General features: G+C 41.8%; 1 protein-coding gene across 2 annotated transcripts in view; it reads right to left on the bottom strand.

Annotated features, from left to right (window-relative positions):
• Positions 1-8,979: 8,979 nt before the first annotated feature.
• Positions 8,980-12,887, bottom strand: part of galt (galactose-1-phosphate uridylyltransferase) — a 36,491-nt gene continuing 32,583 nt past the window's right edge. For both annotated transcript variants that reach the window (XM_079290163.1, XM_079290164.1), the window contains 2 exons: positions 9,796-9,950; positions 8,980-9,519 (listed from right to left, as the gene is read on the bottom strand). In XM_079290163.1, coding sequence (XP_079146289.1) covers positions 9,439-9,519; positions 9,796-9,950 — 236 coding nt within the window. In that variant the 3' untranslated portion in view covers positions 8,980-9,438. The remainder of the gene's footprint in view (positions 9,520-9,795; positions 9,951-12,887) is intronic.

The raw sequence follows: 12,887 nt of genomic DNA, 5'->3' as shown, positions 1-12,887 counted from the left end.
ATTTTGACAAAACCTGGAATCAATATTAATATTTATGGAGAAACAGAGATTGCTTCACTGGAAGTACTGTGAATAATGAAAGTGGTGAGTGAGCGATATGTGTCCTCGCCCATGTGCCAACCTCAATCCATCTTTTTTTTTGTGCAAAGAAATTTTATTTTTTAAAATAAAGCTGTAATACTGAATTATTTATTTTTTTGCTTGGCTGAAGGGGAATAGCTTGTGTATCAATAAAACAATGCGATAAAGGCAAATGGAATTCCATTTCTTCAAATAAACAATAATATTGGCAGAACTGCCTCCTACAGTAAGTCTGTAATCCACTGGAAAGCCAAGTAGTGAAAGGACGGCTGACAAAAACACATGGTGTGTCTCGTGAAAATAATTGACATTTAAAAATAAAGATGGTAATGGTGCTCTTGTCATTATGTAATTATGTTATACCCTTTTCAGAATATTTGAGTAAGAGTAGATGTCCAAACTACGTAACATTTGCTCACATTTGATTGACGGCAATAAATACGAATGTAATTACTGGCAAATATAGCACGCAGGCTACAACTGTGAATCAAAGTTTGCGTTAGGTCAAGCACTGCACTCAAAATGTTTAGTCCTATGTGTTTGTTGGATGGGGGCCTTCAACGAGGATTTAAAGTCAGCCGACAAGTCAGACCTGACCTTTATTAAATATGTGCTGACTAATGATGTAGTTACTCTAAATGGCATTGCATTGGCATCCAGCACCAGCCTAATGAATCTCGGAGTTATCAGGATATGTCCTTTAACTCCCACATAAAACAAGCTTGCAGAAATCAGGCACATCCTGTCTGAAAACGATGCAGAAAAATGTGTTCATGCATTTGTTACTTCCAGACTAGATTACTGCAATTCCTGATTTTTCAGGCTACTCTAATACGTCTCCAAAGACTCTCCAGTTGATCCAGAATGCTGCAGCACATGTACAGACAAAAACTAAGTTAAAAAATGACATTACTCCCATATTAGCTTCTCTGCACTGGCTCCCTGTAAAATCCTCACCTACAAAACCCTAATTAGCCAGGTACCATCATATCTTAAGGAGCTTAGAGTACCCTATAACCCTGCTAGAGAGTTGTGCTCCCAGAATGCACAGCTCTCTAGTTACAGGATTACTTGTGGTTTCTAGAGTCTCAAAAATCCGAATGGAAGCCAGAGCCTTCAGCAATCAAGCTCTTCTCCTGCGGAACCTGCAGCTTCCAGTTTCCACACACACTCGCCACATTTAAGAGTAGGCTTGAGACTTTCCTTTTTGATAACGCTTATAGTTAGGGCTGACTCGGGTTTGCCGCAGTCCAGCCCCTAGATATGCTGCTATAGGCCTAGACTGCCGGGGGACTTCCTCGGATACAATGAGTTCCTCTCTCTCCGTCTGTATTAATGTCCCATTAATGCACATTACAAACTTAGCTTCTGTCCCGGAGTCTTTGTGCTTTCTCGCCTCGCAGGTTTCTATGGATGGGGGTTATACCTGGACCGTGGTCGTGCCTCCTGCCGTAGCCCTGCCTGACAACCACTGCTACTAATATGCTACCCATGTGCCTGGAAAAAAAGTTAAATATATACAATATTATTATTATTTGTCACATTTTTATTACTATTACTGCTACCAATAATGCTTTAATTATCACCATTATTATATTATATTATATATTATTATAGTAGTCGTAATTTTTCCATCATTATTCTGCTTACTGCTCAATATGAACCATTTATAGCATATGCATTGATGTGTTTTAAATCTATTATGTTGTTCATTCTGTACATGTGATATATATTGCCCTTCTGTGCATCCTGGGAGAGGGAGTCTTCCTCGGTTTCTTCCTTTTTTCTTCCCTGTTAAAGTTTTTTGGGGGGAGTTTTTCTTCTACAAACCATACATTTAATTGAAATGGAGGCAGGGAGGGCAGGATAGGGCTGCCATAGTCTTTTTTGCTTAGGATGGATTTTAACTGATGACCCAGAAGTATCTTAATGGTCGCCATGAAAAAATCTTAAAAATGCTAAGGAAAGGTGATTCCTTTCTCATCTCCTTTACACTAGACCAGGGATTCCCAAAGTGGGGTGCGCGCACCCCTGGGGGTGCGCGAGCTGCCTCTAGGGGGTGCGCGAGAGGAAAACTGTAATGGCGGTGCAGTCCTGTCTCCTAAAAATTACGTTCCCCCAAAACTAAAATGCATTCTCAATTACGTTTTACCACGAACGTATTTTCTCCCTGATTACGTTTGTGTTTGACGTACAAATACGCTTCTCATCAACATATCTTTGCCATACTCTAGTCTTTATTATTTTTCTGTGATCTGCCTCGCCTCTACCCCACCACCCACAAGTTATTGACCCGCGGCCTGTTCCGAGGGCTGAAGACCTGACGATCGGGTGCCTCACGGCGGGGGCGGCTGGAGACCTCGCGTCCCGGTGCCAACGAGTGAGCGCCCGCCACTCGGAACCATGAAACCAAGTCCCGGATTTCACCCGGGGGACATTCTGGAGGTATTGTGACCGGGTGATGTGCCTCGTTGCTGGGAGGTATGAGCCGAGAGTGGCGGGGTGTTATGGAGGTATATATTACAACTCGGTGTTGTTCCCGTGCGTGGATGCGCGCATTTCTGCCGAAGACAGGCGGCGTGTTGTGGTAGTATTCTGACTGCGTAATAGGGAGGAGAGGCGGTGGTGGAGAGGGAAAAATGTTAAAGAGATGGTGGAATGTATGATTGGAGAGAGAGAAGCGAAAAAGTTGGACGTGATCCCGGTGTCCAACAACACTGTCGCGCGCATCGATGCTTTGTCCGAAGACATCCTGGCTACATTAGTCGGTCGCGTGAAGAAGAGTGAGTTTTACTCTCTGCAAGTAGACGAGCCTACAGATGTGGCCAATCTGGCCAATCGTCCGTTACCTTCGTAACGTTACGTCCGTTACCTTTTCGAAGGCACGGTGCAGGAAGAGTTTTTGTGTTTTTTATCTTGTAAACAAACGCCACGCGCGAGCAAACTGTTCTCTCATTAGTCCGATTTTTATGCGGCTCTGTTGCTTTTTTTTAAGGTGCGTGTGGGGGGGTTGGGGGTGCGTGAACCCGGTCGGGATGTAGAAGGGGGTGCGTGGCCTAAAAAGTTTGGGAACCGCTGCACTAGACCATCCTTTATACCTGGAAATTAGATATTGCCGTGACGTTCCACAATTCATGCGGCAGCAACATTTAAAGAGATGCACCTTTCAACCATAAATATCATGAACAACATGATGTTTTCTAGCGAGGTCAGGGACAAGTGGTGATAAAAAGACTAACTCACTCTAATTGGTTCCCGTACGCTGGTGGAAGCAAGGCAAGGCAAGTTTATTTGTATAGCACATTTCAACAACAAGGTAATTCAAAGTGTCACGGGAGTTCACGGGTAGGACCCAAATGCAGACCACAGGAGACAAAGTCCAATGAAACAGGTTTATTTGGTAGACAAGTGGGTGGCTGGTGTGAGTCCCGTGGCTCGACACCGGGGGCTGGTAGCTCGACGGTGTGATGTCCCGTGGCTCGACACTGAAGAGTTGACAGATCGACGGTGTGATGTCCCGTGGCTCGACACCGGAGAGTTGACAGATCGACGGTGTGATGTCCCGTGGCTCGACACCGGAGAGTTCGTAGATCGCCCAGTACTTTCCACCCGTAGCAGAGAGGAGAGAGATTAGCACAGGAAGATACCATGGGGTTTACTCACGACACGGCGGACGCTACCGAGGCAGAAGACAATACAGACTGACGCCCCAAGCCTGCAGGCCCAGGGCTTATATGCTGCCGGGTAACGAGCCAGATTGTCCGCAGCTGGCATCCATCAGAGCGGTAGCAGTGGGAGGAGTCTGGAGGCAGGTCCGAGAAAACACCAAGCACATGGCATAACAAAACACACACAGGGGAATGACAGACACATGAGGAGAGGAGATTGGAGGGGAAACAGAGGTAACCACACAGTGGGTCAGACAGGGATCCTGACACAAAGTGCTTCACATAAAACCATTAAAAGCATCAAAACATGAGGCAAAAGAAAAGGAGATTTAAAAACAATTAAGAACATTCATTAAAACATTAAAAAACAGTGCAAGAAATAAAATGCAGTAGTAAAATGCAGAAATGCAGGAAATTGATTAATATATTAATTGAATGTGGTTCAATTAAAGGCAGCAGCAAACAGAAAAGTCTTCAATCTTGATTTAAAGGAGCTGAGGGTCTCAGCAGACCTGCAGCTTTCTGGGACTTTGTTCCAGATATGTGGAGCAGAAAAACTGAACGCTGCTTCTCCATGTTTAGTTCTGACTCTGGGAACAGAAAGTAGACCGGTCCCAGACGACCTAAGGGGTCGGGATGGTTCATAAGGTAGCAGCAGATCGGAGATGTATTTTGGCCCTAAACCATTCAGTGCTTTGTAAACCAACAGCAGGATTTTAAAGTAAATTCTTTGTTGGACAGGAAGCCAGTGCAAAGACCTCAGAACTGGAGTGATGTGGTCCACCCTCCTGGTCTTAGTGAGGACTCGAGCTGCAGCGTTCTGACTTTTTACAGAGACCTGTAAACACACCGTTACAGTAGTCCAGTCTGCTGAAGATCAATGCGTGGACAAGTTTTTCCAAATCCTGTTGAGACATAAGTCCTCTAATCCTTGATATATTCTTCAGGTGATAGTAGGCTGATTTTGTAATTGTCTTGATATGGCTGTTCAGGTTGAGATCTGAATCCATAACTACACCTAGATTTCTGGCTTGGTTTGTGGGTTTTAACATCAGTGACTGAAGCTGAGCGGTGATTTTCAATTGTTCGTCATTGGTACCAAAAACAATTACTTCTGTTTTATCTTTGTTTAATTGAAGAAAATTCTGGCACATCCAGTTGTTGATTTGTTCAATGCAGTTACCCAGCCCTTGTATGGGATTATAGTCCCCTGGTGACATAGTTATGTAGATTTGTGTGTCGTCTGCATAATTATGATAACACACTTTGTTGTTTTCCATAATCTGAGCTAGTGGAAGCATGTAGAAGTGGACGTAGTCATCCTGACGTCACCCATTGGTTTTTGGACTGCGGTTTTGAAACCTCGAGTTCCATATTTTGGCCATTGCCTTCTTGGATATCGGCTTTCCCTATCTCGGTTTTTTGGAACCAGTAAATGTAAGTGACCAAATTTGGATTGCAGAGGAGTGACGCCGTGGTAGAGAAGCCAAATACAGCTCTGGTAAATCACAAGGTAGTCACAATCACACCCAAAAGCATCCTGTTTTTTGGTCTATACTACTCTATGTGAACATCATTTACTGAATGAACATCATGCTGTTTTGAAGAAGACTTGAAACTAGCGATTGAGACCATAAACTTGTGTTTACAATGTTTACTGAGATAACAAATCAAGTGAGAAGAAGGGCCTTTCTCTCATATACATCCACACAATCAGGCTTCTTTTTGCAACCAGAGGAGTTGCCCCTTGCTGCACAGTAGAGAGATTTCAAGTTTAGGATACTTAAGCACTAATAATAATCATAAAGAATACTTAAATTCTCAGAACTAGAGGTTGCCGCCTGGTTGCATCTCGTATTTAAAGTGGCAAATATGAATATGTATAAGTGAGCACTACATTACAGCCAGATCAGGCTCATAGACGTCAGCATTTAGGTAACATGAAACATGTATTGCTAGAAATGCATTATTTTATAAAACAAAGTTAATTTGTAGGTCTTTATTGCCTTAAACATGATTACTTGTCAGAGCAGCCACAAAACGGCAACCCCTAGTCTTAAAGGTGCAGGTCTCTTTTTCTCTTAATTTGCTGTTTTCGGGACGTTTCTGGGTGTCAGCAAATAGCATTTGGCCCCCCCACACATTAACACCGTGCTAGGTGTGCAGGCTGTCCAATGTGTCTTTCTGTGCTCCAGTGTTTCCACTGCTCCTCTCTCTCTCCTGCCATCGGTGTGTCTGTACGACCAAGCGCAGCGCTGAGCTGCGCACAGAGCCGACATCGCTGCTCTCTCTCGTTGAGCCGAGGAGAGGCCAATTTTGAATGCCGAAACGGCAACAGGCAAATATAACATATTACATATTTAACCTCTACAAGGGAAAGGAAGAACTTCCTAAAAGCTAAAAACTAGGGAGAAAGTGGTAGAAATCTTAGAAAAGCCTCCACAAAATAGAGGATCCAGCCTTCGTGTATGGGTGGTGAGCAATAGGCGCTGAGTGGGCACTAGCAATAACTTCAGCACACAGAGATGGAGGTAGCAGCTATAGGGGTGGAGAGCTTCATGTATATACACCCTTACCATCCTCCTCCTCCTCTGTTGTCAGAAAGCTTCAGATTCTGTTACAGTGTGCATGCTGGACAATGGAAGTCTTGCTCCAACGGGGGTCTCCCAAATCCAAATCCAGTGGAACCATAGACTGCATGTTGTATACCTGATCTAATAGAACCATGGCAGTAGATTAGTAATACATTACATGTGTACGCGTATAACTGTCGGTTTATTCTCACCCATTCATTATGACAGTATCTATTTCTTCCTGGTTTTCTAATTTCTCAATGACGCCTTAATGCATATGATGCTACATCGACAGGGAGAAAGCTGAATCAGTTACCAGTGTGAAAGCGATTTCCCGCCGCAACCGACCAGTCAGGAGAAGCTCAATAGCTGTACTCGACAAAGGGGCAGATTCACTGATACCTTGCAGAAAAATGTCCAACTGGACATTGAGTCTTGCTGACACACACGTCAGCTTGTTGTAAGTCCACTGTCAGATGTGGATGTTTTTGTGTCTCATGAAAGCTCTGTGTAATAGCCAAATATTGTTTCTAGTTGTAACCAAGAACATTTATGATTGATGTATTGCATTGTCATGTCCTTACATTTGTATATTTGGTCAGAGGTTTCATCCAAGGGGTCAATGGAAAGCACCTGCTTCTGCATTGGATGAAGGACCTACACAATACAATTTATAGAGGATAAATTATGACATTAAATCATAATTTGAAAGGAATCAATAAGCTAAAACATCTCAGTATCTTCTGGTGACTTCACAATGATCGCATGAATGAATACATTCAAAACCTTAAGTGACAGTTTCAGCTTTAAGTCAAAAGTTTACGTGACTTTCCGAGGGTCCATCGCTGCTTCCTTTACTATTTAATTGACTATTTGATTGTTTGCTACTTAGTATTTGCTGCTGAGCAAAAGTCCCATCACCTGCCACATTCGCCTTTAATACTCAATGTCCTGCGACAGATGTTGGTGATTACTCAATTGCTTGATGTTGAATATTGTCAATATAGCAAACTGTCAATGAACAAATTATCGTTCTCAATAACAAGCATACATAAAAAAACAAGCTTCTTTCTATGATAGATTACTAAACTGTTGAAAAGCAAAATATAACCAAACTGCTGAATCCACATTATCGCACAAAGGAAATATTGATGTTGAACGAGTGAATTGTTTCTACCGAAGCATTATTGACTGTTGTAGCAGGAAGGAAGGAGCTCCGGTTCCTCTCCTTTCCACCACGAGTGAAGCAGCCTCTCACAGAAGAAGCTCTTTATAAAGCCTGCATGCATTCAGCAATAGACTACATGGGGTCATTTCTCAGTTGCGCTTCTTGTTGTCCTCCTTCGTAGTAGTTTCTCTATGGCAGACCTGCGTCAGTGACATCTGCCTTCGCATCATAATTACGTAGTTAGTGAAATATAATCACATTCTGTAAACTCCACTTTTGTCTTTTCCTAACTCCTCATGAATTATCCTAAACATCTTTCCTTGACCCCATGACGTTTTACATAGAGGTGAAGGAAAAGTGGTTAGGAATAGACGTTAGGTCATTTTTTGACTTTTCGACCGCAGCCCGGCTCATCGGCCTCACTTTTTAAGCGCCACCGCCATCTGCTGTTTTCATGGAGATAGCACCCCTCGTTTAACACGTCAAGAATTAACATTTTTATTTGCATGGTTTACAAGTACCTGCCAGACACAAGTCAACTTGTTTTTACCCATCTACTTTTAGAGCTTAATGCAAAATGATGCAAGTATCTTAATCCACACGAATCCGGTAGTTCACTGGGTCTTTGTCTGCTCTCCCTCTCCAGGGCTTTCAGTAATCCATTTTAGGTCTGTTATTCGTTAAGGAGTATTTGATTTCCCTGCATACATCTTTCTAGAAAGAGCTGATATTCAGAATCTAATTTTAGAAAGAGTTAATTATAATAAAGTAATTAGAATGAACAGTCCATGTACGACATGTGAAGTCTCTTTTGCTTTTGTTTTATGCTCCACAGCATGGTCTTCTGTGTCACACTGAAGTAATTGACGGGGTGTTAGACAGATCCATTCTGAGACAGTATGTCTAGACCAGATTCTCTCATTACTCTTGCAGCTGCTTTACAACCTTGTGCTGTTGCCTATCCACACTTTCTTTTGTTTGAACAATACTCGTCGCTAGTGTGATATGCAGTCGTCAAACTTGAAGGATAAGCTCACATTTTTTTAAAGGCCGTCTTTAAACAAGATTACACACATTTTTTTTAACCCTGACGCTTGAAATAAATGTGAAGTGATCCTTTGTCAAAGTCTCCATACAGTCACCGTCTCTGTCCATGGTTCTGAAACACAGTAACAAAGGCAGCGTCTCTCCATGGTGCTGAAATAAAACTCATAATCTGCCTCAAATCACTCCCTACTTAATTAGCTATGTCTTACCAGTCTGTTGCCCCCCTTATCTGGAATAGTTATGATTCAGGGTTGTTTTGTGTCACCCATTGGCAGGTGTAGTGTCAAATAAGTGTATTCATCACATTTGTCATAGTAGTATAGGGTGCATACCAACAAAGTATACCGTACATTATGCATTTAATTCTACATATGTTCCATCTGTAACATCAATATGTTTTAAGAATTTCAAACTCTAATTATGGTGTTTTCATATTCAATACCACGGTTGGAGCTGTTTAATAACAATCAAGTCAGGATAATTCTGTTACCGCAAACAAAAGACATTGTATCAGTTAAATCATTTTTCTATATAAAATAAAGCATTCCACTGTCAAACCTTTGAGGCTGAAAGCTGTCAACAGTTAACTACTTTCAGAATTATTTATTTTCCATGTGAAAATAAATAATTTTTTCCAATATTTTCTCATTGTGTCGTTGGAAAGGACAAGCTGTGTGGTTTGAAAGGCTTCGATTGTAATACAACAACAAGCAGAGTTTGTTTAATTTCGACAGAAGGGACAGCAGGGGGGAAAATAATGTTCTCCCATTATCTCCCTAAAACATGGATAAGGAGTTCGATACCTAATGTTGTTGGAGGTCCATTTCATAACTATAGTAAGGAGCCCAGAACCAGCTTTGAGTACACATACATGTAATATAAATATATACATTCCCCCATCTTATTTCTCTTCTCCTCCTTTTTCCAGGTTCTCTCTGGTTTTGTGATGTTCTTCTGGAAGGTTCCTTAGCTTCTCAGCAGCCTACAGATACAAGAACACAGCAGTGCCACGTTTTTATTCAGTTTTAAAGATAAATATCGGGACAGAGAGCGAATCTAGTGCAATCCTGGTTTTGCAATATAATTGGTATGCTGTGAGGGGTCAGCCTTTGATGGCCTGGGGTGAAAACAAAGCCCCTAGCATCACATCTCAAATCATACTACTTTAATCTTTACTACTTTTAAATCAGTAGAATCAATGAGTAACTCTGTGCCGCACAAAGCTGGGTTTGCACATTGCACATTGAATAATATTCACCTGTTCAGGCGTGAGGTCCCTTTGCTCCTGGGCGAGCATCTCATACCCCACCATGAACTTCTTAACTGTAGCTGAACGCAGCAGAGGCGGGTAGTAGTGAGCATGAAGCTGCCAATGAGAGTTGTCTTCCGTTAAATGGGGGCCAGTCGGGGCTCCTGAATGAAGAGAGGGAGACATTAGACTTGAGACACAGAGACTGCTTTACTCACTCAATCAGAGGCTGTTTCTAGTTTAGTGTCTTAAGACAAAGTCCAGGACTTATTTCCATCGTGGACTGCGTTCTATCGGTTTATCCAAGATGGAGACACACAACCACATCCCTTTGGTTTCAATTCATAAACATGCCCGTGTACTTATTTGGAGATGTTATCTAGCAGCCTTCGAATTTACCTTTTTCTTAAAAGGGGTGTGGGTTCTGCACCTCCTTAATTGTAAGAGGCAGTTTCCACTCCACAGCACGAGCAGAGATAAAAGAAGTGTTTCCCAGCATGATTTAAACTCTATAATGATTCAGGTTTAGCTTTCCTAGCTCTTGTATCGTGTGTACACACTGAGGGCTGGTCTGCAAACATTATCCAGCAGATGGGTTGAGGGTTTAACGGTCTTAAATATTCCATATTTGTGATTGTCTCGTGAAATTGGGGAGACAGGAAAGGACACCGTGCATATTTCCCCGTCAACTGTTGAAACTTTTCGTTAAAGTGTGGGGTAACCATAACGACTAAGTATTCAAATGTTCTCAATGTTTCTGCAAAAAACTGGAGGACAGGTAAACACACAGACACAAACAGAATGACGGCACAATTAAACACTAAAGGCTAATTAAGGATATCCATAGCCAGGACACGACAAGCTCATTTATCTCGCTCACACACACACACACACCACATGAACAAGCCCCTCTGCTCATTAACACCTTTAAGCTGCAGACCAGACAGCCCCCCCCCCCCCTATCAGGTAGCCAACAGGATAAATGAAAGAAGCAGCCAGTGTTGACTCTGTGGGCAATAGAGCAATAATCTTACAAGTGCAATAAAAAAAAAAAAATTAAGATTTTAAAGTACTTTCTGTGAGAAGGAACCGGTGATCCATTCTATCAGAGATTGTTTTATATAACGACCGCTGAGAATTATCCGCTCTGATTAGCTGGCATGGGTCTACTCAATTCTGGTAATTTGACAGTATTACCAGGCACCACTGACACAGGTGTTTGTATTCTAAATCAATGCAGCCGTATTAAACTGTAGATAATGGCAGCAACAGTTTAGGCTTCATTGGTTTGGCTAAAGGGCTTTGAGTTCGTGGTGTTCAGTTTGTGTGACCAAAACGAAATTAGATAAATAGCCAAGTGAGAAATGTTCCCTCTTTTTCCCACGTAAAAGGCCTTTTAAGAGTTTTTATTTGTCTAAATCAAGGAGTCTTAGAATAGAGCACCAGCATTTTGAAATGTGAGGTGTTAAAACTGGGTTGAGATCTGATGAAGGCCATCGCATATGTTCACATCATTTTCATACTCGACATCCAGAAATCGTTTCCGCTGTGGAAGCATTTTTCCTCGAATTTTGTCACCGTTTCTCTGTCCAACTTGACAAAACTTGCAGATTAGTGGACGACAAATTGCAATAATCACACAACTCGATAAACACTCTTTAAGAGGGGCATTACCAAAGACACATTTACAGCGATTTGCGACTGAATTTAACATTTAAATACCTTCTTTGTTCCCTGTGATGCTTTCTGATCTTAGTGGGAGGGGATTAGAAGTGGAAGTAGAATTATCTCTCTTTTAAAAAAAACACAAAAGCCATTCAAAAATAGAATCACAGAGGCATTGTATTCCCAAAAAGAGAGACCGTTTCCTTACAATGGGGGCTAATCAGACACTGATAGAGACGAGGCGAGATAAGGAATGAAGAGAGACAGATGCTTCTGTTACTAGACAATTACCCACTTTTAAATATTGTTGGGTGTGTTTGTTCTGCACATAAGAGAGTGCTTATTTTAGAATGAATTCAAACAATCAAATATTGCTGGATAAAGAACCACAACCTTTAACAGTTGCTAGTGTCACAATGAGCGACAAATCACAACACTGTACATTTTCTTCTACTTATATCCAGATTGTTGCAATGTATGCACATCTGTGTCCCTATATGTCTGTCTCTGTGTCCCAGTCCTTTCATCTAGCCAGTACTGCGGTGTGGTTTTCCTCCTGATGGAGTATGCAGGTAGCTTTGTCGAATCCATGATTTCCCAGGTGACTCAAACGCCATCCAACCACTTCTATCCCCAACCTGCCGCACAATAAACCCAGCCCAAAATAAAAGCTGGCTGCTCCGAAATGAGCTCGAATAAAGCACACACACAGATGGGGAGATCAGGCAACTCATTATGTAAGCCAGGTATGCGTTTCCAAATTAGATGGTCAGTGTTTGCGGCATTTCTATGTGTGCATGTGTGACAGACTCAGAGAGTGTAAGTGCGCCAAAGCACATCAATTATCATCCCAGCAGTCTCTTTTCCCTTAATAAGGTAAAATTACACTATTGTCTGGGGAGTTTAAGGTTCTTTTGCCAATTAAAAAAAAAAAAAAACTGACCATATTCCATCAACTGCAAGAATGTAATAGAATAGAAAACACCAGGAAGTAGTAGCAGTTCATTAGGAAAGATAATATGTTACATTTTACACTGTCAGAGGATTATGAAACTGCTTTCGGCAGTGAATATTTAGGGATATTTATTGCAATAGTTGTAGGTAATAAATAAATGAACTACATTTTTACATTACAGTTGGCATATTAAACTAAAAGTTCCATACACAACAGGATACTATATGTGAAATGTGTGCAACTAGAGTTAACGTGCCTCTACATGCCGCTGATGAGAGAGATTTTGGACGGACGGATTAGTAGCTGTGGGTATTTGAAATTGTTTAAAATAGGCCAGACAGAGCTAAATGTATCTTCTGACAAGGTAACGCTATTGGAGCTAAGTTAAACTCATATGTGTTGAAGTGATGCGATATCAACAATGTTCCTGGCTTTGCCCCCAGGCTGCTGGGTGCCATCCTAAATTTCAGCAAAGACACAT

Source organism: Melanostigma gelatinosum, assembly GCF_949748355.1.
Source record: "Melanostigma gelatinosum genome assembly, chromosome: 18".
Taxonomy (NCBI): Eukaryota; Metazoa; Chordata; class Actinopteri; order Perciformes; family Zoarcidae; genus Melanostigma; species Melanostigma gelatinosum.
Note: the sequence above shows the minus strand (reverse complement) of the source record. Positions and strands in the feature narration are given on the sequence as shown.